General features: G+C 31.4%; 1 protein-coding gene across 1 annotated transcript in view; it reads right to left on the minus strand.

The window, feature by feature from the left end:
• Positions 1–1,649: 1,649 nt before the first annotated feature.
• The window catches only part of LOC127710372 (NCK-interacting protein with SH3 domain-like), a 54,024-nt gene continuing 30,395 nt past the window's right edge, over positions 1,650–25,278 (minus strand). Inside the window, exons 4-11 of the mRNA XM_052216192.1 lie at positions 19,508–20,220; positions 15,771–15,932; positions 14,066–14,152; positions 11,290–11,428; positions 8,581–8,661; positions 6,849–7,070; positions 5,770–5,942; positions 1,650–5,239 (exon numbers count right to left, since the gene is read on the minus strand). Of these exons, the coding sequence (XP_052072152.1) occupies positions 5,057–5,239; positions 5,770–5,942; positions 6,849–7,070; positions 8,581–8,661; positions 11,290–11,428; positions 14,066–14,152; positions 15,771–15,932; positions 19,508–20,220 (1,760 nt within the window). The 3' untranslated portion in view covers positions 1,650–5,056. The remainder of the gene's footprint in view (positions 5,240–5,769; positions 5,943–6,848; positions 7,071–8,580; positions 8,662–11,289; positions 11,429–14,065; positions 14,153–15,770; positions 15,933–19,507; positions 20,221–25,278) is intronic.

Genomic DNA, 25,278 nt, shown 5'->3' on the forward strand with positions numbered 1-25,278 from the left:
CTTGGGGTCGAATGAGTTAATGGCACTTGCTCAGCAGAGAAGCAGCAAATACCAATGTTAGGTCTTTGGGTTTGACCATGACTGGGTTCAAACCCACAACTTCCAACTCTCAAGGGGAGCACCCTACCACCAGACCACCTAGGTGGTTACCCAACACATTTTAAACACAAAACAAAAAGGCTAAATGATAGAAAATGGTAAGGGGTTATTGCAAGGATTCTTTAATGTGTAAATAGATCCTTTAGTGTGTAGAGAGATTCTTTAGTGTGTAGAGAGATCCTTTAGTGTGTAGAGAGATATTTTAGTGTGTAGAGAGCATGCCTCCCTCTCAACATTGGGCATCAGATTTATCATTATCATTTCAAACAGGTTTTCAGACAAGCAGCATATCTTGAGGACAAGTGAGAATACTGATTTGGATGAGATTCTATTGTAAAGTTTCATTGATGATCATTCAATAAATATTCCAAACATTAAAAACATTTTATTCAAATTAAAGTGATAGCTTCCTTTTGTCTTGATATACAGATTCTGGTTAATTAAAAAGACTTATTGCATTATACACAATAACAATAATTTAATGATGGAATGTAAAATATAATATGTAAGTACTAGGTATAGCTAATATCCCATAAAGGAGAAGGCTCATATATGGCACATGATAATGGAGGTTTGAAAACCACTTCAATTTTGCTCATACTAAAGTGAAACTCTAGTTTCTAAAATCAAGAAATAAATTTAAATGAATAAGAAAAGCTTATTAAAGATACCATAATTACATCATAATGTGCACACTTTTATGAAAATGACAAAAAAATGCTGATTTTCTGCAGTTTTTGATCCATAGAACCTTTCTTATAGCTATTTATATATTTCCACTTTTCAACCAAAAATATACTCAGTCAAAATTGATACAAAACAAACAAAATATACTAATTAGGTCATGGTTTCTTGCTATGGTTACTCATCAAAGGCAAATTTAATATCATGCATGATATTCTTGAATTTGTACGAAATATGAGGGCCAAATATGGGTTTCTTTGCCTACTCCTTTTAATTTCAACAACATTCTTACCAGTCTCAACACAATTGACCTCTGGCAAGTAATTGAGGAGGGTCATTATGCCCCCAAATAATCCTCATAATTTTTCTCAAATTATCATTATAGTCATCCTTTTGATGTTGGTATATTTTGCAAGCATCATATGAGGTCTGTTCCATATCACGTCAGTTATAATTCCATATTATAAGCATCAAAAGTTCTGAACTACAGATAACTTTAACATACTAGATAGTTTCCCCAACATTTTATTGAGAAGTTAAAATGCCACAAATAATGCCTTGACTTTATGCTGTTGACTAATTCTGTCAAAAAATTTGTCTACTTTCCACAAACTCTGACCTTTTGACAAAAAAAATGCCCCTCTAAATGTCAGAAGTAAGCATAGTCCCTTAAACCTCAATCACAATTCTTGTCATATACTGCTTTAAAGGGATTTTAATTTTCATTAAAATTCTGGGAACAAAAAAGTAACTTTATATTCCTACTGAAGGTGGGTGGTTCTCTCCGGCTTCCTTCACCAATAAAAACTGACTGCTACAAACTAGCACAATAGTGCTTAAAGTGGTGTTAAACACCAAACAATAAATCATTGGTATAACCTTTATTATTAATTAAAATTTATAGAGCAAACAGAAATCAAATACAAAAAGTTCCATAATGAAACTACAATAACATACAATGGTATTAAATTCTGAAGATTTGATAAACCAAAACAAATTTGATGTACTTACACAAGGAAGGTATTCTTTAAATCACAACAAATTATTAAAAGGTTAAAAATAATATAAGTATAATATAACAAAAAACAAAACATAACCTTAAAAAAGACTCAACTTTGTCTTGTACATGTAATTATACAATAAAAATCTGGTTACCACATATGAATGTATCATATGAAGAATTAATGTGAGCTTTGTAGAAATAATAAAATAAAATATGGACACTGCATACAAACAGGTACAGAAGTATATCTTCTAAATGATTTTTTTTTGCAATTGGCATTACAACTAAGGATAAACATTAAAACAAAACAATTTGAAAACACTACTTGTGGTTTTTAAAAGATTTTTTGTAAAAGTATGAACCTGACAAAAAATTTAATCGTTTATAAGGAAATGCAAATCCTCTTACTGCTATATAAATTATACATTTTCACAAAATCATCTGGAAATAAAGTAAGTCCAAAGGATGGTGATACAAATTAAGATTGATCCCAATTTTAGTAAACATCAGAATTATCTATCCTTTGGTAATCTCTCTTAAGTGACACCTTTCGTATAGAGTTGACAATTCTGGATATACATGTATACACCTCCATAACAGACCATAACTAGTCCAACAATCAAAACATAAACCATTGAAGTTTAGTACTGGATAAGAAATACTGTAAATTCAGAAATTATTGAGATGTTTTTATTAGTGCAAAAATGTGACAGTATCAGGTTCGCAATAATAAAACCTCACATTCATAATTTTGGTAGTGAAGTTTCTTGAGAAAAATTTAGCTTTCGCATTAATTTGATTTCACATTTTGGCAAGTAGTTAAGGATTCACAATAATAAAAGCATGCATTAATTTCTGAATTTACAGTAACTATACTTATTATTTCAATGTACAATTTATCACCAGCATTTACCAGTACTCAAATGACTTCAATAATAGACATATTATATGGTCTTCAATAATATAGACATACCATGTCAAGCTCTAAAACCTTCCAAGTTATTATATTCAACAGAGACTACCAACGATCTGCCATCTAAACCAAATCTCTTAAAAACAACAGATGTAAAAAAATGCTTCTGACTAGGCACAGGTCATTATTTACATACATGTATAAAATACATTGAAAAGATATGCAATTCGTTGACCTAAGCTTTTCCTATCTTCAGATTTACCAAGTACTGAATTGTGTAAACAAAAAAAAATCAATGTGCTTGTGAGCACTGAAGGATAAAGATTGCCTTAATTTTTGCAATTTTATGAATTTTATAAATTTGAGTTGGAGTTATCTTCCTTTGTTCATGATTGTACATCTATTTTTATAACCGATTCATACACCATGAATTACTTAATATGAAATTTTCAATATTAAGAAAAGTTTTCTTGACAAGTATGGTAATTCTAATATACATCATATTGTTACTTCAATATCTAAGTATAACATATCATTAATAAATTGCATGACATTGACTGCATAGGATCTAAAGAATGATCATTTCATTGCACTATATTGTTTGAACAATCAAAGGTAGTGATAAACCTTGGAAGATTTAGATATGAAGTCAGTACAATAGGGTTTGATTGTATTTCATGCAATCTTTACCCAAAAATGAATGGGAATAAGTAAAAACTATTAATTCATAGTGTAGTTTTGATAAAAACAAGACCAATGCACAGCCTGGATCTGTGTCATCGCATGCAATTAATTGATTGAAGTAGCATGTATACTGAAGCATAATCAATTATTCCCTTTAATCGAAGCCACGAAATCTTTGACAAAAATTTTCTTTGTACAATGAGTGTTGAAAATTTCCAACTATCAGAAGACAGGAAGTGGCTGCACGGCAGATGTCAATATTGCTTACTAGCTACAACTCAACATAATCAAGCTGTAGACCAAATATTAAACCATATTAAACCATTCTATTTCATAGAAACCAAGAAAACTTTCATGAAAATTTCATACCCAAGGTCTTTGGGACAAACAGACAGACTGACATAGTTGAGCAGTTACAAGACCTTATTTTGCCATTGGGCGACATAGGTAAACATCAGCATGAGATAAGAAATGTTCTGGCAAAGACAAAGTTTGATAGAAAGAAACATTTATTTTTCATAAACTGGAACACTAAGGTCATGAGTATTTTTTCAAAAACAATAAGATAACTATGGAAAAATAATCTAACAGGCTAAGACATTATAAATTGTACATTCAAAAACGACATTATCAAGTTTAAAATCACATACTGTGAAAAAGATAATGAACTAACCAAGTTTGGGTAGTAATAATTTCACTTTTATTCTAGCCAAAGTTATTGAAATTAGTTAACTAAATAAATTGGCAGAAAAAATGTTAACAAAAGGAGAAAAACACAGATTAATATCAATGTTGAGCGTACCATCCATCCTTCCCAAGTCGAAAGTAAACTTGGAAACATAAAAACTATAATGATAAATAGAGGATTGAAAAGGTTTTTTTTCTATGCAAATATAACTATCCACTCCTTGTCAAAAAAACACAAATTAGCATTATGCAGTTGATATGGGGAAAAATTATTTTGGAATGTATCAGAATAATTGTAAGAAGAATATATGCGTGACAATTAAAATGCGTCAAACACAACTAAAGATTAAAAAGTAAACATAAGTTTTAAGGAGAATGTTTGCAGAAAAATTACAAATTATCTTAAGTACATCAGCCTTTTGTAGTCTGTATAGCCAATATAAACAAATTATTGTAAGCAAAACATAATGCTGGAAAAAATATTTCTCTTTCAGTAGTCAAAAGAAAGGAAAACTCATCTTAAAATTATCTTTTATTGGATTGGCCATGGATCCTGGTTCATGGCACAGTAGTAGAGCCAGTCGGAATACAATGATACTTTACATTTTTAAGTTGTACATTTTTTAGAAGGATTACATCAATTCTTGAAATATGGCAACACTAATTAAGTTTTCACCAATTTGTTTAAACACAACTTTAAACATTCGGCAAAATACTATTATGTGTTTGAATTATTCCAGGATGGCCACTACAGACAATCAATGAGCCAGAATCCAAGGCTAGTAGTACATTTAGAAAATTAGTATGTAAAGTTTATAGTGCTTGTGTTAAAGAAGGTCTATTTTCAAACAACAAAGTACCATAAAACGTGTTTTGATTTGATCAATAGAACAACAAAATGTAAAAATACTTTTTAACAATGATAATGGTGGGTTTAATGTGAGTCCAATGAGAATTAACTTCTTCTTTCCTAGACATAGATAATATCATGTAAAATCCTGTATTTGGTCAAGAATATCTGCTACAATATTTTTATCTTCTATTTGACTAGATTCTTCATGTAGAATGTTGTGTAGACACCTACAAAATTCTGATTCTCTATGTCTGTATTCTAAATAGTCAGAATTCTCTACAAACAGATTGGCTAATATCAGGTTATTTGTCCTAACCTACAAAAAAATTAAAAAATATATATATCTTAACTTTCAAAATACAACTAGAGATTATTGTTTTGTAGTTACAACTAAAATTGCTGCCATAACCTAAGGGCTGTAACACAATGGAAAGTATTAATCAGACACAAAATCTATCTTTTAACCAACATTATACTTTTTTCAATAAAAAGAAGGTTTTATATCTAAAGGCCATGTGAAAAATCCAGACAATTGTATGATTTGGGAATGAAAGAAGAATGAACATGAGTAACACCTTTGACCCATCCAAACATGACATCAAAATCTCAAATAGTCCATTTTAGAAACTTACAAAGTTTACTATAATCGATCTTGCATCATTTGAATGGATTACATTATATTCTTTTTTATGTTTGAGAAAATAGTTATATTTTACATACAGATGTCCTGAGACATCACACCTGATCACCAAGCTGTAAGTCAGTCAACATTTAAATGATCATATCTACTAATACTTAGACATCATTAGTATACAACAGACTTGTCACACTTATATATAGACTTACCTCATCACCAGGCTGTAAGTCTGTCAACATTCTAATGATCATATCTACTAATACTTTGGCATCATTAGTATACAGCAGACTTGATGTAGATTTATCTCTGTATAAATCTGTCACAAACTTCATGACAGAATTCTGATGACATGACTGAAATTCAAACATCTTCACGGGATCATCTGAAATTCAACAAAAGACGATGAAAAGATTTTTTATCATGTCAAAATATGTGCTATTGTAGCCATCTGAATCAAGAATAAACAAAAGACTATTTACATATATGATTATAAGAGATTTTGTGTATGTATCAATTAAACAGCAATGCAAAAAAACAGACATCTAGAAGTCAACATATTGTCTTCTTCCATAAACAAGTTTCTATACAATGAAATGTGTAAAGGGTTCAGAACCCTGTGTTTCAGATATGAGTGATGCTTTCAGTGTAAAATTTTGAATTTGACAGCCAAAAATCTAAGTCTATCAGTAAATTTAGAAAAATGAATAAGAAAAATATAAATTTCATTCAGGGTGCTCTCTCTTGATTTGAGAGAGTGTAATGAGTGTCTCTTTTTTCATTACATCCCCTATTAGTGAGATCTGATAATACCAGTTTCTTTAAAGTTGTGTCACATGGACATTCAAGACGTTTATGACAAATAATGTAAACAGATTTACTACCCAGTTGAAGATTAGAAGTATGAATAAAATCATCTGAGATTATCATTATGTAAACAATATATTTCATTATTTAATATTTTATCAATTCACTGAATCTAATAACATGACTTATATCCAGTGCCCACAACTTTTTAGTTAATCTTCATTCCAAAGAAGATTGAATCTTCAATTTTACATAAAATAAACAGGAAAATTGGCATTTTGGTATAGTGATTGCTACATTTATAATTCATGACTGTTCCATATAAGTGTGCTTGGCAGGAAATTTATCCATGTAAAAGAACCTTATGCCAGCATCTTTTATAGGCTTTCTTACATAGAAAATTGCTTTTTATACAAAGACAACAATTTTTCCAAATCATGAGTTTTTTTATTCGTTTGTTTTATACAAATAACATATGAATTACCTCCCCTGTTAAAAAGAAGCAGTAATTTTTCTGTAAATGTTTTAACAGTGCCTTTGTCTGCCAGTACTTCCATGACAGGATTTGTTGTATGTTCTGTGTAGTGAAGATTTAATGCCAGAAGTACAACAATCAGCTGATCTGAGGCTTCATCCTCAAACTGTGGGCTTGGTGGCTTTTCTATCAACTCAAACATAAAACCAATAAACTTTTTGGTAATGTGATCTAAAAAGTAATTGTTGAGAAGCATAGAAAAATCATCTAACAGTTATAATTTAAAAGAAACATAAAAAATACAAAGTATACTGATCTTTAAACAAAGTAAAGGAATCAGGACACCTCTATCATGTGGACATTTCTCTGTGTTACTATTCTATTCACAGAAAATAGTTGATTTATTACTTATAGAATCTGAGAAAGTTACCTAATTATGAAAACTTAACATTGTTGACGATGATTAAGAAGAATTGATGTTAGCACCCTGTGGAACATGCATATCAGGAAGAGAACTTTTTAATATGATATGAATATAAACCCTGCTTTCAACTAGATCAATACGATGAGCAGGATTTTTGTTGTGCTAGTTCACAGATTACACTCCATAGGAAGACATGTCTTCCTACCCAGATTTATCATTATGACTCAGAGCTCAGCAAATACCATTTTTCAAGCCTTTGGTTTGACCTGGCTAGAGATGCTACAACAAGACAATTATTATTGACCAACCAATCAGAGACATATACATCTTACAATCATTTATACACCAAACTTAGCTAACCAATTACATATAGTATCTGAAAAACAGATCTTATCATGAAAACTTGAAGTTGACCATTAACCATAAAAATAAGGTCAACGTTTGATGAAACCCATAAGAAAGACATGTACACCTTATGTTCATTCTATATAGAAACCTAATATATTTGACCTAATGCCTTTAGTATCTGAGAAAATGACCTAATCATGAGAACTTAACATTGATGACTGGACCATGAAATGAGGTCAAGGTCAGGTGAACCTTGTCTTATGAACATGCATACCTTGCAATGATTTTATACACCAAATAGAGTTGCCCTATTTTTTACAATTACTGAAAAAATCACATTACAAAAAAATATACAATATTTTTAAGCAATCACTGAACCATGAAAATAAAGTTGAAAACAATGGACATATGCCGAACATAAACTTCAACTTCAGATAACTGCACATCTCTTTACAAGATATGAATTATCCAGCTTATGTACCTTCTGAAATATAAAGCTTTATACAAATATTTTATGCCACTAGAGATTAGCATTTCTAAGTATGACATATGTTGAAAGAAAGACAAATATCATTCTTTAAGGTAAATTATGCAGTATATTTGATTGATTGATTGTTGCTTGCTTAACATCCAGGGGCAAATCTATCAGAGATTTTACAAGGGTTCTTTAAAGTGCAGAGAGTGTGGCACTATTCCTAAACAAGACATCAGATTTAACGTCTCCATTCTGCCTATTTACAGACATACAGATGCCCCACTTTAGCAAGAGTTTTACTGCCCCATGGGAGTAGTCCAAGGATTGCCATATTTCTTAACCTCTGTCAACCTCAAGGTCTAGTATATTGGAAGTCCACCATCTCATTATTATTCAATTGTATTTAAATTAAAGAAATGATGCTGCTCCTTTATTTTGGTCATTTACTTTACAAAACTTCCAGCAAAAACTTTATAATTATATCTTACACTAACCAGACAGACTAGTAGGCAGTGGCTCTCCTGTTGACAGGATCATAGATAACACAATAGCTACATAACATAGTAATGGTAGATCTGAAACAGAGAGAAACATGTAAATCAGCCACCACAAGGTAGATATATATTGGCTATCCTGTTGACAGGATCATAGATAACACAATAGCTACATAACATAGTAACGGTAGATCTGAAACAAAGAGAAACATGTAAATCAGCCACCACAAGGTAGATATATAGTGGCTCTCCTGTTCACAGGATCATAGATAACACAACAGCTACATAACATGGCATGAACATTAAATAATCATAATATTTGAAAAATTAATGGAATATGCAATTAATAGAATAATTGTAGGGGTATCTCAACTTCATTTACTATTGAGGCAGTCAGTCTGAGGACGAAGATATCATTGTTTTGCAAATGAAATAGTACTGTAAGTTGTAACTATCCTCTGCATTTGGACCTATGTGTATGTTTTGCAATTTAGAAAATTTTAAGAAATCTTAGATAGAAAAATAGTTAATAACTCAATGATGCAATAAATAGGTATGTGCCCACTTTGCAAGAGTTACATAGCATAGTTATGGTACATGTCAATACAGATTTGAAATAAGATTTTCTGTTTCCCTTCTAATCATGACTATTTTTAGTGCAATTTACATGAACTAATGGAAAATTTATACAATTTTGTAATGGAGTTTTAATAAAATCATATGAAAATGTAGATATAGTATTATATTGACAATGAAATCCTGGAAGGAGAGAATGACATATAAAACAAGAGTGTATACAGTTTCTCTATCAATATAAACAAGAGTGTATACAGTTTCTCTATCAATATAAACAAGAGTGTATACAGTTTCTCTATCAATATAAACAAGAGTGTATACAGTTTCTCTATCAATATAAAACAAGAGTGTATACAGTTTCTCTATCAATATAAAATAAGCAATATAAACAAGAGTGTATACAGTTTCTCTATCAATATAAACAAGAGTGTATACAGTTTCTCTATCAATATAAACAAGAGTGTATACAGTTTCTCTATCAATATAAATAAAATGCTCTGCTGGGGTGCAGCTTGATACGACCGCAGAGGTCGAACCCTGAACAGTTGGGAGTAAGTATGGACACAACATTCAAGCTTGACACAGCACTGAATTTAGATTGTAATTAAATATTTGACACAGCATAGGTTTCTGACACAGAATGAAAGTGGTCTAGAAACTTAAAAATTTTTAATTTACCTTTTCAAACCATATCATTATTATTTGCTTTTATATATAAATCAGAAATAACCAATTTAAAATGGAAAATTCTAAAGAAAAAAAAGGAAAAAAAAATCCCCCCCCCCCAAATTTTTTGAACCCCCTTATGATTCATCACCCCCAAACTCAATCCCAGCCTTCCCTTTGTGGTATGGTACCTTGCAGTACAATTTCATAGAGATCCATACACTTGAACACAAGTTATTGTCTGGAAACTAGAAAAAAGCTTGTTTTTTGGCCCCTTTTTTGCCCCAAATTCCTAAACGTTTAGGGCAATTACCCCCAAATTCATACCCTGCTTTCCCTTTGTGATATGGAACCTTGCAGTACAATTTCATAAAGATCCATACACTTACACACAAGTTATTGTTCTGAAACTAGAAAAATGCTTTTTTTTTTGCCCTTTTATGGCCCCTTATTCCTAAAATTTTGAGGGAATTACCCCCAAAATCAATCCCAGCCTTCCCTTTGTGGTATGGTACCTTGCAGTACAATTTCAGAGAGATCCATACACTTGAACACAAGTTATTGTCTGGAAACTAGAAAAATGCTTATTTTTGGCCCCTTTTTGGCCCCTTCTTCCTAAGCTTTTTGGTCAATTACCCCCAAACTCAATTCCAGCTTTCCCTTTGTGATATGGAACCTTGTAGTACAATTTCATAAAGATCCATACACTTACACACAAGTTATTGTCATGAAACTAGAAAAATGCTTGTTTTTTGCCCTTTTTTGGCCCCTAATTCCTAAACTTTGGAGGCAATTACCCCCAAAATCAATCCCAGCATTTCCTTTGTGATATGGAACCTTGTGATACAATGTCAGAGAGATCCATACACTTACACACAAGTTATTGTCATGAAACTAGAAAAATGCTTGTTTTTTGCCCCTAATTCCTACAATTTGGAGGCAATTACCCCTAAAATCAATCCCAGCATTCCCTTTGTGATATTGAACCTTGTGGTACAATGTCAGAGAGATCCATACACTTACACACAAGTTATGTCTGGAAGTTACAAAAATGCTTATTTTTGGCCCCTTTTTGGCCCCTAATTCCTTAACTGTTGGTACCATACCCCCCAAATCAATCCTCACCTTCCTTTTGTGGTATTGAACCTTATGGTAAAATTTCATATAAATCCATTCACTTAAACTAAAGTTAGAGTGCGAAAACTAATGTGTCTTCGGACGACGACAACGACGCCGACGTCATACCAATATACGACCACAAAATTTTTTTTTGCGGTCGTATAAAAATCAGATTCCGTACTTGATTGTACTCGCTTTTTTCCTTCTTCTGACACAAAATAAGAAATGTTTGTAAAAGAACATCCTTGTAAATTAGAAGTTAAATCTACAATAAACATAAACAATAAGTTAATACAAAACAGTCAACAAATGTGTTTTTTGCTATAAATCACTAAAAAGTCCACTTACTATCATACTTATTCTGTATTTCACTGACCAGTTCTAACGGTAGTATAGAATACAACAGATTAGAAACAATAGAGGCTTCTAATCCACACATGGCACCAAAACATTTCAGCAAAGTCATTCTCAGACTAACCCGTGTTTCCTGAAATTTTCAAACAAAAAAATCTTGAAGAATTTGTAAATTATACTTTATGCCAGATGTTGTATGATTGCCAATGAGACAACTATCAACCCAAGTTCAAATGAAGTGGATGTAAGCAATTATAGGCAACCGTACGGTCTTCAACAATGAGAAAAACTCATGGACCAATAACTTGTTCCCTTTGCCCATGTCTGTAGTAATTTTAATGAATGTAATCTATGGAAAACTAATAAATTATAAAGTCAGGGATTTTGTTACCACAATTCACTTATAACCTTTAATAAATTCTTTCATAGATACAAAGATTTGATTTGGAAGTTTGGTTGCACCCGTAGAATCTTGTTACAAATAGGTTGTCACATCTTAATTTTACAGTGATTTTTATAGAGTTCACAAACTAAGATAGGATCCATATAATAGTAGTCCTTTGAATAGACTCCTTCCTAAGGGCTATCAATTACCATAAACATTGTAGTAAGATTTTAGATGTTGTCTTTATCTGTACTAATATCAGTTTTATCTTTAAAAGTTTTTTTACATAACTTAACATATATTTTTACTAGATAACATTTTTGTTGGCCATGGATATTCCCTATATTGTCAAGTTATCGGAATTCCAATGGGGACTAACTGTGCACACTTATTGTGGACCATTTTCTGTATTGTTATGAGTTACAATTTATGACTAAAATCAGCAGAGACCCGTCGAAACAACATCTGATACAAAAATTTAATAACAATTTTAGATATTTGGGTGATATATTGGATCTCCATAATGACGACTTCAGTATGTACACTAAAGAGATTTATCCTGCTGAACTGACTTTAAATAAAGCTAATACTAACAATGAACACTGCCCTTTCCTGGATCTTGATATCTATATCTTTAACGGGAAGCTTAATACCAAAATTTACAATTAAAGAGATGATTTTTCGATATCACAAACTAGTCGAAACATTTACTTAATTTTATCATCGGTACAAGGACATCATTCGTAAAAAATAAATCAACATGCAGACATCTTATACGTTCAGGTATTTCCAATCCAATCTTTTATGGTAATATTCTATACAAAGCACAAAAATGTCGTCATTCACCTCATAAACTAACCAAACCTTTAAACAGACTTATTCAGAAGGGATATAGTTATGATACTGTTGTCAGGTCATTAAAGATGGCATATTTTGGAATTAATATTGATTCAGTCATAGGGTCTTTGCATCGGAAAAAACACATTTATTCTAAAACCAGTTGTTGGCATGATACTGGTAAAGTTCTTCTCATATATTTTATGATGATATGATACTAAACCCGTAACAGGAGGGATTGTGCTTGATTTTCATATGATGAAGACATAATCTTTCAATCAGTTTAATTGAGGTCTGAAGCTGGCATGTCAGTAACTGCTAGTAGTCCTTTGTTAATTTATGTATCATTGTCATTTTGCTTAGTTTCTTCTGTTACCTATTCTGACATCGGACTGGGACTTCTTTTAAACTGAGTTTTACTGTGCGTATTGCTGTGTGTTTGTTTATTCTACATTGGCTAGAGGTATAGGGGGAGGGTTGAAATGTCACAAAACATGTTTAACCCCGCCACATTTTTGCGCCTGTCCCAAGTCTGGAGCCTCTGGACTTAAATAGTCTTCTATGTTTTTTTCAGTTTTAGTTCATTTATATGTTTCGGAGTTTAGTATGACGTCCATTTTCACTGAACTAGTACACATTTTTGTTTAGGGGCCAGCTGAAGCCCGCTTCGGGATGCGGGATTTTCTCGCTGTGTTGAAGACCCATTGGTGGCCTTGGGCTGTTTTCTGTTCTTTGGTCCGGTTGTTGTCTCTTTGACACATTCCCCATTTCCATTCTCAATTTTATTGCTATCCAGGTATTAACACATATGGTCTTACATTCTGTCATTACTTATATTTTGTTTGACAATACACAAGGTCGTGCTTTTATCAGACTTCTTATGACATCATTACACTAAATAAGTTGGTGTACTGATTGACATTTTAGTCTTGGAGAACATGGTTTATTTATTAGTTGAAATTAAGATTTGAACTAGCTTTCTCTAACTGTGAGTACTCTTAGATTGGTACTTTGTGTCTTAAGTCTTTTAGTTATTTGTTTTTGTGCTAAGTATCAATCTGATAAGAACTAATTTTTACAGTTTGTTCTTTTGTTGGTTTGTTACACCACTGTCCAAAAGAAGTTGGGAGTGTTTAAGAGCTCAGAAACATGTTTAACCCTGCCAAATTCTTTACATGCCTGTCCCATGCCAGGATCCTGTAATTAAGTAGTTGTTCTTTGTTGCTGTCCAATGTAATTGTTTTGTTTTTTTTAGTGGGGGTTGTTTTGTTGTTAAATCAAGCAATTGTTTTTTTCTTTTTTTCTTTTTTCACATTTTGTCATCCTGACACTTTTGATAGCTTACAATAGGGTGTGGGTTTTGATCATTGTGAAGGCTGTACAGTGACCTGTAATTGTTCACATATTTCTTCTTTGTTTTTTTGGGTAGTTATGGCATTGACAATCATACCACATCTAGTTATTTCTTTAGTAGCACTTTAATTTTAATTGTTGAGTTCACTCTGAACTGAGTGAAAGTTTTAAGTTATAGTTTCTTTTTATACAAACCATTTGGTAGTACTCCACTAGATTATGCAAAGCTTCGTATCTATCTTTAGCAACAACCTTTCTACAGACAGAAGACTTAGCATTCTCCTGAAAAAAAGATAAATCAATCAGAACTTTCTTTTCAATTTGGAACAAATACACATAAGCTAGTTTTCAGTTATTACAAACATTTGTGAAACATTATTATTGATTATTTGTTTACTTGTAACTGTGCAGCTTTACCTGTAATACTGATATCATTGAAACTAATTTTTTGTGTGCATTCCTCTCTGTATCTATGTTTTCCCTTTGAGCAAGCTAAAAATGGGAGGATTGAGTTCTAGAGATGCATGTTAAGGGCATACAATACAGTTACAAGGGAGGTAATGACATTGCTAACGTAATGTGTTATTTTTCGCGACGTCAAACGGCGACATATTGGTAAAACATGCATTTTTCGAGTGATTTTAATCATTAGCTTGAAAATGAGTCCATGGATCCCTCTTTTTAAGAGGACATTTGACTTGATACTGTATGAAGATTATTTGAACCAATTATTATGAAAAAATCACCGATGATTTTTTTTAAAAATTTGATAAATATGCAGCAAAAATGCTGTTTTTTACAAAGGTCATGAAATTTTAATAAAAATGAATTATTTTCAAAGAAGTGTTACACAAATTAAGAGCATACTTTTATAACGCAGATATTCCAAATCTTTTTACAAAAATCTGCATGTTTTTTTCTTTTGAAACAAAAGAGTTAAGTATGTCTGTCCAAAGGATAGAAATGTCCAAGAAACCGAAATTTTAAGTAAATGTCTAAAATTTCGACCCCATTTATCTCTAAATTTAGCACATGAAGGTATAATTTTTATTACATATTTGAATTAACTAAGTGTAAAATAGCTTGTATGCAAATTTTCCTAAAAAAATCACCACAGGATCAAAACTGTATCGTATGCCCTTAATGCCCTTGTAAACAGTCAGAAACCTTATCACTGGTGGTTTTTTTTCAAAGTTTGATGTCTCGTTGAAAGATCTCAAAAAACTCCTTCTGTTAATAAATACTATATGTGTTAATTTTTCTTTACTAGAGTTATAATCTTTAAAGTTCTAATTTCTAGGCAGATTGACAGTTTTTAAAACTACTTCTAAATGTTTATCCATCTGCCATCAAAGTTTAGATGGTGAAATATACTTGCGGCTCCAACCAGAGTTCTCGAAAAGTGGTGGTCCAAAAGTTTTTGACTACCAAAATTTTGCAAAGGACCAACACATTTTTCGTATTTTGCAATAGAAATAACAGTGAGGACCAGCAGATTTTCTTCAAGGACCACCAGGGAAAAAAGATTTTGAGAACTGTCCAATATGGTCAAATCTGATCTGCAACCTTGGTGGTTTGGTGGACGACCTTGCGATCTGATTGCGCAATTAAAATGACAAGTGACCTGTGACTGCAGATATGAAAAATTATCTCAAAAAATGTATACAGATTAAAACAGTTGAAGCTCACCACATGGTCTTCAGCAATAATATAGCAAACTCACATCATACTTAACAATCAATAAAATAAAATTGAGATGACTTCAAAAATTCAGGTCCCAAAGACTATGTCAAAAAGTCCTAAAATACTGCAGGTTAAAAATTTCTCTATTCAAAAACTGGTATAGGAATTTAAGATCATTAAAAAAATTGTATGTACATGTACAACTTTGTATATATACCAGTATAGACAACAGCTCTTCTAGATATCCTGATATAGTTTGATGATCTTCAAATAATCTCCAACTTCGTTGTTGTGCATCATCTTTACATTCTGTTAGCTTAGTTAATAGATCCTGTAATGTTTTACCATCGTAGGAAGATTCTTCATTCTTAGATTCACCCTGAAATGCATTTAAATGACAATCCCAAAATGTTTAACAACTTCAGCATTTTTAATAATATGGATACATTACTATAGTAAATCTTCTAAGAGGTTTGATTGGATTAACTGATCAACACTTTTTACTGCTTCAATAACACTATAGTTCAATAAGTACTTTGAACTTGTATTATCATTTTTGCTTGGTTGTACTTGGTTTTTTTTTGTGTTATCTATTAAACTTGTCATTTTAGAGTTAATTGCTTCTCCTGTACTGATTTTCATTGATGTTTATTCATGTATGTTTTGTGGTCCAAATGAAAAGGAAGAAGGGGTGAAATAAAAAATAAAAAAAGTTCAACCCTGCATCATGTGCCTATCTTAAGTAAGGAAACTTGTCAGCAGTTGTCTAAAGTCATATCTTAATGGGGTCTTTGGTAATAGGAGAAATTGGTGTCAATGGCAGATATTTAAATGTTTCTGTTTTTTCACAACTTCAATAGACAAGGGATGATTCAGTGCTTGACATATTGTATAGACACTTGTCAATTATTGAAGATTGCATGCTGCCCTCTAGACGCCTATTGGTTATGTTGTAATTGGGTTGCTGTCTCATCTATGTATATGCACAGATAGTAACGTCGTCATATCAATGAGCGTTTAGTACAGTGATTTTGTCATAGTTTGGTTAAGTTGGACATGATTGTGTTAAGTGTTTTTAATGACAAACAATGACATAATATAAACATTCACATTTCTTTGCTAGCCTAAGGAACTTCTAAACATAAATTCAAGCTGGTAAGTATCTCTGTTTATAGCTAATATGTTAGTACATTAAAATTTGTACCATAAATTTGACACAGAATAATGCTTGTGTATGCCAAAATTTAAAAGTTGCTTATTCGTTTCTCATGCATAAAAAAAGTGATGTGTTTACTGACTGATACATCACATATTTCTTAATAAAACAAAAGTGCCATCAATTATTCCGAAAAATAGCTACATTTGCACACAAATTAAGATTACAGTAAATTCAGTGTCATGGTTTAGTTCATGATCGACATGGTTCAGTTCCGTGATTCCTGTCGTGTATAATGGAAGAGTAACGATCAAAACTAACAGACATTATACAACTATTGAAATACATATACTGTTAAAAAAATTATTTTCACAGTTACTTTTTTTTCGCGTTTAACCCATTCTATCCTATATTGAGGCAATATATAGTTGCCATTTTCTGATGATGTAGTCTTGTTCCCATATGAATAGATCTAAGTTTCACATATTTACATTGATCTTCCACTCGTAAAAATGCATCGCTCGAGAAAATAAGTCCTCTACATTAAATTTAAGATATTATCATTATAGAACACTCATGTATTATAAAGAAACCATGAGGATAATATATTAATGCATTTCAATGGCAATTTTCTTTAAAAGTGGTTTTATTTGGAATACAAAAGGACCCAAGAAAGCACACAGTAAAATATAATAAGTAGATGCGGTATGATTGCCAATGAGACAATTATTCACCCAAGACCAAATGACTTAGATGTTAGCAACTATAGGTCTCCATACAGCCTTCAACAATAAACAAATCGCATACCTCTTACCAAGCTATAAAAGGCTCTGACAATTAAAATGTAAAGCAATTGTGAAATTGTGATGTTTCATATATTTAAATATGGATATTTGTAAGTATTTTTCATGAAAATTTCATTTTAAGTTTATTAAAAAAAAAGTTTTAACTGTTGTCCATGTTAACATTTTGTCCCATGGAGGGTTGAAGACCGTATGGTGTCCTCTCAATATTGTTTGGCTAGTTTTGTAGTTAGGTTACTGTATCATGGGTGTACAACCCCACCATCCCCTTTTATTCATCATAGACATAATCTGGTTCAAAACAAAAACAACAGATGTATAGTTTGCTAGAATACAATGTAAAACAAAAATTATTTTTTGACAAGTTGCTATTTTAGGTAGACATCTTTAACCATTTGACTAGTGACATTGCTCAGGATATCCCAGGCAGAGTCCATCATTGACAAAATGAGAAAACATTCTAGGCGAAACAGAAGCAGCGTTTCGTGTTTTAATAATTTATTTGATTGAATGCCAGTTAAAAAGAGTAGTGCTATATAAATTCTATCTTAAGAAACACGAAAAGTAAAAATGTATAATGTACAGTTTGCCGATTACACCAACCAAATTTGGTTAAAAAGTGTTTTTTTCATCTTAATTCAATTGGTAAATTGTGTAACTTTGTTTTTTCACAAGCGCCTTCAAACAAACCATCAATATTAAGGTGAAACAAATATGTATTAATTTTGATCTTAACCATGACAAATTTGATCAAAACCATGACAAATTTCTAGACACTTAACTCAACCATGTCAATCGCTTAACCAAACCATATCAATTTCGATATTTTGGTTATCCTGTGTTAATTTCTTAAAAACAACCATTTCAATGTAGATCGTTTGACTTACAATATAGATTCAAACATCTTACTTGCTTTTTATTTGCCCCTTTTAAAGGAACTGAGGCAATCGTTCTGGGAAGTAACCTAACTAAACCATGACCAGCTTAACCAAACTATGAAAAAATCACTGTACTAAACGCTCCTCGATATGAGGACATTACTACCCGTGTATATGTCACAAGGATAATTTTAAACTTATATTTTTATGTTACCATTTTATTTAGAAATTTGATTTTTTACAAAAGTAAGTTTTACAAATTTGGAAGTTTACATGTACAGACAAATTATTTGTTAATTAGTGACATTTGATGTTACTTATGTATTTGTGAAGTTACTGAAATTAATATGAAAGATTTTAATTCTTATTTCATTCTAAAGGTGTGAAAAATAATGTAAAGGGGAAAATGTAAGAATGAGTTTATATGAGCAGTTAACATTATCTTTTATATCACTGAAAACTGTCACTTATGGCTAAAGGTTATGAAATCTCATTTCAATAAGAGTATTGTCATGTTAATTGAGTATTGTCTATTTTCAATATTCACTATAAATATTGGTTGTAAACTTTGTGAAATCAGAATCAGTACAAACATAGAACAGAGAGAGAACATATAGAACTATTACAGTAGGAGTCATTTTGTATGGACATTGTCCTTTGTATGTTATACTAGTAATTTGGCTTGGAATTAAATGATAAAACTTGATTGTGTTGTACATTCATGAACTGCAACAACTAGTTCCTGTCATTGGTGTCTTCAAGACTTAAATGTTTTTCTAATGATTTTACAAATAAAATTAAGGAGCAAAGACAAGTACCAGCTGCCCCCTTTGTTACATATATCAGCTACATCTCCTTTTATTCATACTGTTTCAACTGTTTTTAAAAATTGTTTATATTTCATAGATAAAAATCAGCTAATCAACTTTATTGAAGAATAGTGTTTGAAAGAATAATTTCCTTCTAATCTATGATATCTATTTTCTCTAGATATACATCACTTTGTCCTTTTAAACCTTATCCCTTTTCAGGGCTCCATCTTCACTCATTCTTGTTTTTAATCCAAGAAAATGCCGAAAGTGTTGGTAAGTCTGTCAAATAAATAGTAAGGTGTTACCTCTGAGAAGGTCATGAGTATTTTATCCATGACTGATGCCATCTGCGGAAGTCTAGCTGCCACCTGACCAAGGACAATCTCTACAGCTAGGCAAGATTTAGGGTAACTCAGTCCTGTATGTTCTCTGAGCTGTTCAACCATGTCTGAAGCCATTTCACCAGGTACAGATAAACTCTCAAAGTTTATCACTGATGGTGACTTTAAAAATCTACTCGGACTATGTTGTACATTTTTTGATGGACTGGTTGGTAATTGTATGGCAGGAAGAGTTCTCTGCACTGACATTTCACTATCTTCTCTAGATATTACAATATACGAGTTACCGGTCGGTGAGTTGACATCCTCAAACTGGTGCTCAACAAAATGAATAGGTTCCCCCTTCCGTTCAGGTTCTACAGCATTAACATCTACATCACTAAATTGATGACTTTCTGTATCTGGATCTTCCAAATGATTTCTATTTCTTGTTCCCTGTATAGGAGATGAGTCGGTACCAGATGTAATGTTAGGTTTTGTCTCATTTTGCTTCGATTCCTCTGAAAGTAATGAAGAGCTTGAAGAACGTGAACTCTCAAGTTCTGTCTGTATGGAAGGAGAAGATGATGAGGACACAGTGGACGATGATGAGGATGATATATCTGTAGAGGAAAGCTGTGAGCTACGTGCTGGTGGTGGTGGTGCTGATCGTTTGGAGGAAGTTCTTCTTGTTGGTTCTAAAAATGTGAAAGACTAAAGATAAAATAATAAAGCATGTGTACAACTATATACTATCATCATGGTAGGAACAAAATGAAATTGTTTAACTAGACCTCAGTGCTTAAAGTTATAACTAGTGCATTTTCAAATAAAAGAAACTAAAGTAATATAAGGAGACATCCATTTGATATTTTGATATTCTGGGGTGGGGTGAGGGTGCCAAAGAAAATTAATAAAAAAAAACAAAATGCAGAAAAAAATGTAAACAATAGTGAAAACAAAACAAAAATTAAGCAAGAGGTGAAAATAAATATTACTTCAGAAAAATTCCTGCTGCCTCTCACCCAGAATATCAAATGGTCATCCACTAACAGATAAAACATAAATATGTGGTTTTTTTTAAGTATAAGATTTCTAAATTCTTGTTTAACAATTCTGCCATTTTGAGGGTCTGGATGGGGTTTATAGAATAGAGAATAATGGGTAAAAAGTGAATGCAGAATCAAGGGCAAAAATGATAAAGAATAAGAAAAGCAGGCAAAAAAAATGTAGACCCTTCATTATCCTTTGTAAAAAATTTCACAACTTTTATTTTAGACATGAGTCAATTTAGAGCTTGGCATACTATACAGGAATCAGTCTATTGCACATGTATATTAACATCTAGATGTCTTTCAGTTTTTCTTTTGTGTAGTTTTTTTTCTAATTTGACAAATATCCAACATCTCCCTTTATTCATATATTACTGAGTTATACATAAATTTCCTGTTATATGCAAGTCCTCAACAACAATGATCCTTATAATATATGGCTGAAAATAATTATAGTTTCCAGCATTTAGCACAATCAATGTTGAATTCAAATGCAAAAATGTGTCTTTAAAGTTTTTGTTACTCATTTTTTTTTTTTTGTGCTTTAGTGTTGATTTGATGAGTCAAGCCTTATTCAACTGATTTTTATAGTTATTTTTTTTTTATGCTGTTACACCACTGTCTAAGGTTAGGCCAGGGTTGAAAGCTCACAAAACATGTTTCACCCTGCAACATTGTGTATGTACCTTTCCCAAGTCAGGAGACTGGAATTTCATTGGGTCCATACAGTGACCTATAGTTGCTTACTTCTACTTCATTTTGTCTCTGGTCGTGAGTTGACACATTGGCAATCTTACCACATCTTCTTATTTCTATATTGTTGTTGGTTACTGTCTATCGTATTTGTATTTCTCTTATTGTTTTGAGTATAACTCAGGCTGTTGATTTTCTCATTTGAATTGTATTACGTTTTGTTTTGTCAAGACTTTTCGTGGCTCACTGTAGCGTAAGGATTTTGCTCATTGTTGAAGGTTGGACACCGACCTATAGTTGCTTACATCTAAATCATTTGGTCTCTGGTAAATATTTGTCTCATTGACAATCTTACCACATCTTTTTATTTTTATAATGAATAGTAATTAAAATGCCTATCTAAATGCTTTTGATGTAAAAAGTACTGAAATAGTGACCGGATGAATATCCATTTAAATTTCCCTTATTGAGTCATGATAGTGCTTATGTGTCAGTATATCTTCAATTTACTTTTCAGTTTTTAAGCATTTATGTTACTTAGATTTTATAAAATGGATCATAGACTCAAATGGCTGAGTTGTGCAGATTGTATCTTAAACAATGAAGAATGGTATACTGAACATTTAAATATATATGGAAATATTAAATTTAAAAATCATCAAACAACTCCATAATGAAAGGTGCATAACCTCAGTAACAAACTATATATAAAGTTCAAAAGATGTGGGTTAAAAACAAAAATTGTTACCATCTTTTGAAATTTTAGGCTGAAAAATCACAAATTTCCTAAGTCTGGAAAATAGAGAAAAAATATTCAAAAAATTCCATAATAGCAGGGCAATGAATGTGCAATAATTCTGTAAAGTTTAGAAGAACTGGATGGAAAACTGTAGGAGGAATTGACTTTTCCTAAAATTAGTACTATCTTTTGTAATTTTTGGTGAAAAATGACTTAGCCTGGGAAAAAAGGAAAAACTTCCTGACACAATTCCATAATAGCAGGTGCAGAACTTCAACATGTGTCTAATCTTTTTGTGTAGTTAAATGGATGTGGGTTGAAAACTGTAGTAGAACTTGATTACACAAAACAGGTACCATCTTTTGTAAAGTTTCCTAGAAATTACAAAGTTCCCAAGTCTGGAAAAATTGGAAAATTATACAATTCCATAATAGAAGGTGCACAACTTCAACATGAGTGCTATCTTGCTGTGAAGCTTCAAAGATTTTGAAAACTGTAGGAGGAGTTGATTACTCAAAACAGGTACCTTCTTTCATTTAGTTTTGCTGTAAAATTACTTAGTTCTCAAGTCTGGAAACATAGAGAAAAATTCCTCAAACAATTCCATAATAGCAGGTGCATATTCTCAACATGTGTACAATTTTTCTGTGAAGTTTCAGCAAAATGTGCTTAAAACTGTAGCTGAGGAGTTGATTACACAAATTGGGTACCTACTTTTCCCCACCCACCAATCTGCCTGCCATCACCTTACTATAAGCTTGTTTTGGAATTTGTCATTCCCAGCCAACAGCTTTTAATATGTTCAGATGTTTTGACATTAAAGGGTTAACCCATAAAATATTGTTTTTTTTATGGAAAGTCCAGAAGAAGAAAAAATTTGTAAGGGTTCTGTGGAACCCAGTGTCTCGCCTACTTTTGCTATTATTGCAGGCTCAACAAAAATGAGGAAAAATATTAATAAAAATATTCCTCTCTATACTATCTTTTGATTGTAAGTAGCTTCTGTCCAAGTTTGGTAAAAATCCAGGATAGTTTATGAATCTAAATGTTTTAAAAACTTAAACTGCAGACTGTATGTAATGTTAACTGGAAGAAAAATTCGTAAGGGTTCCGCGGAACCCAGTGTCTCGCCTACTTTTTCTGTTAATCGCAGGCTCAACAAAAATGAGGAAGTAAATCAATAAAAATATTCCACTTGATACTATCTTTTGATTGTAAGAAACTTCTGTCCAAGTTTGGTAAAAATCCAGGATAGTTTATGAATCTAATAAATGTTTAAAAACTTTAACTGCAGACTGAATGTAATGTTAACTGGAAGAAAACAAAATTTCCTTCTAGATACTAGCATTTGATCATAAACAAGCTTCTGTCCAAGTTTGGTACAAATCCAAAATAGTATAAGAAAGTTATTAAAATTTTAAAAACTTTAACCACAGAGTGAATGTGTTGTTTCCTGGCAGAAAATCCAAGTCCATTTAAAAGTAAAATACAGAAAAAATGGATTTATTTTTTTACAAAATTTCCTTCTAGATACTAGCTTTTGATCATAAACAAGCTTCTGTCCAAGTTTGGTAGAAATCCAAAATAGTATAAGAAAGTTATTAAAATCTTAAAAACTTTAACCACAGAGTGAATGTGTTGTTTCCTGGCAGAAAATCTAAGTCCATTTAAAAATAAAATAAGGAAAAAATGGATTTATTTTTTTTCCAAATTTACTTCTGGATCATAAACTTTGGTAGAAATCCAGAATAGTTTAAGAAAGTTATTAAAATTTCAAAAACTTTAACCACAGAGTGAATATTTGTGGACGCCACCGACGACGACGACGCCAACGGAATGTAGGATCGCTATGTCTCGCTTTTTCGACTAAAGTCGAAGGCTCGACAAAAATGATGACTTCAGTATGTACACTAAATATTAAGTCCATTTATAAGTAAAATACGGAAAAAATGGAACAAAATTTTAACAAAATTTCCTTCTAAATACTAGCTTTTAATCATAAACAAGCTTCTGTCCAAGTTTGGTACAAATCCAGGATAGTTTAAGAAAGTTGTTAAAATTTTAAAAACTTTAACCACAGAGTGAATGTAATGTTAACTGGCAGAAAAACTAAGTCCATTTATAAGTAAAATACGGAAAAAATGGAATTTTTCTTTTACAAAATTTACTTCTGATACTATCTTATGATCATAAACAAGCTTCTTTCCAAGTTTGGTAGAAATCCAGGATAGTTGAAGAAAGTTATTAAAATTTCAAAAACTTAAACCACAGAGTGAATGTAATGTTTCCTGGCAGAAAAACTATGTCCATTTATAAGTAATATACGGAAAAAATGGAATTTTTTTTTTTACAAAATTTACTTCTGAATATTATCTTATGATCATAAACAAGCTTCTGTCCAAGTTTGGTAGAAATCCAGGATAGTTTAAGAAAGTTATTAAAATTTCAAAAACTTAAACCACAGAGTGAATGTAATGTTTCCTGGCAGAAAAACTATGTCCATTTATAAGTAATATACGGAAAAAATGGATTTTTTTTTTTTAAAATTTACTTTTGAATATTATCTTATGATCATAAACAAGCTTCTGTCCATGTTTGGTAGAAATCCAGGATAGTTTAAGAAAGTTATTAAAATTTCAAAAACTTAAACCACAGAGTGAATGTAATGTTTCCTGGCAGAAAAACTATGTCCATTTATAAGTAATATACGGAAAAAATGGAATTTTTTTTTTACAAAATTTACTTTTGAATATTATCTTATGATCATAAACAAGCTTCTGTCCAAGTTTGGTAGAAATCCAGGATAGTTTAAGAAAGTTATTAAAATTTCAAAAACTTAAACCACAGAGTGAATGTAATGTTTCCTGGCAGAAAAACTATGTCCATTTATAAGTAATATACGGAAAAAATGGAATTTTTTTTTTACAAAATTTACTTTTGAATATTATATTTGAATTATATCTTATGATCATAAACAAGCTTCTGTCTAAGTGGAATTTTTTTTTTACAAAATTTACTTTTGAATATTATATTTGAATTATATCTTATGATCATAAACAAGCTTCTGTCTAAGTTTGGTAGAAATCCAGGATAGTTTAAGAAAGTTATTAAAATTTCAAAAACTTTAACCACAGAGTGAATATTTGTTGACGACGAGGACGCCAACGGAATGTAGGATCGCTATGTCTCGCTTTTTCGACAAAAGTCGAAGGCTCGAAAAAAATGGTTACATCATATTACTGTTAAGATATTTGAACAGCTGTATAGCTCCA

The sequence above is a fragment of the Mytilus californianus genome, unplaced genomic scaffold (assembly GCF_021869535.1).
Source record: "Mytilus californianus isolate M0D057914Y unplaced genomic scaffold, xbMytCali1.0.p SCAF_1, whole genome shotgun sequence".
Classification (NCBI taxonomy): domain Eukaryota; kingdom Metazoa; phylum Mollusca; class Bivalvia; order Mytilida; family Mytilidae; genus Mytilus; species Mytilus californianus.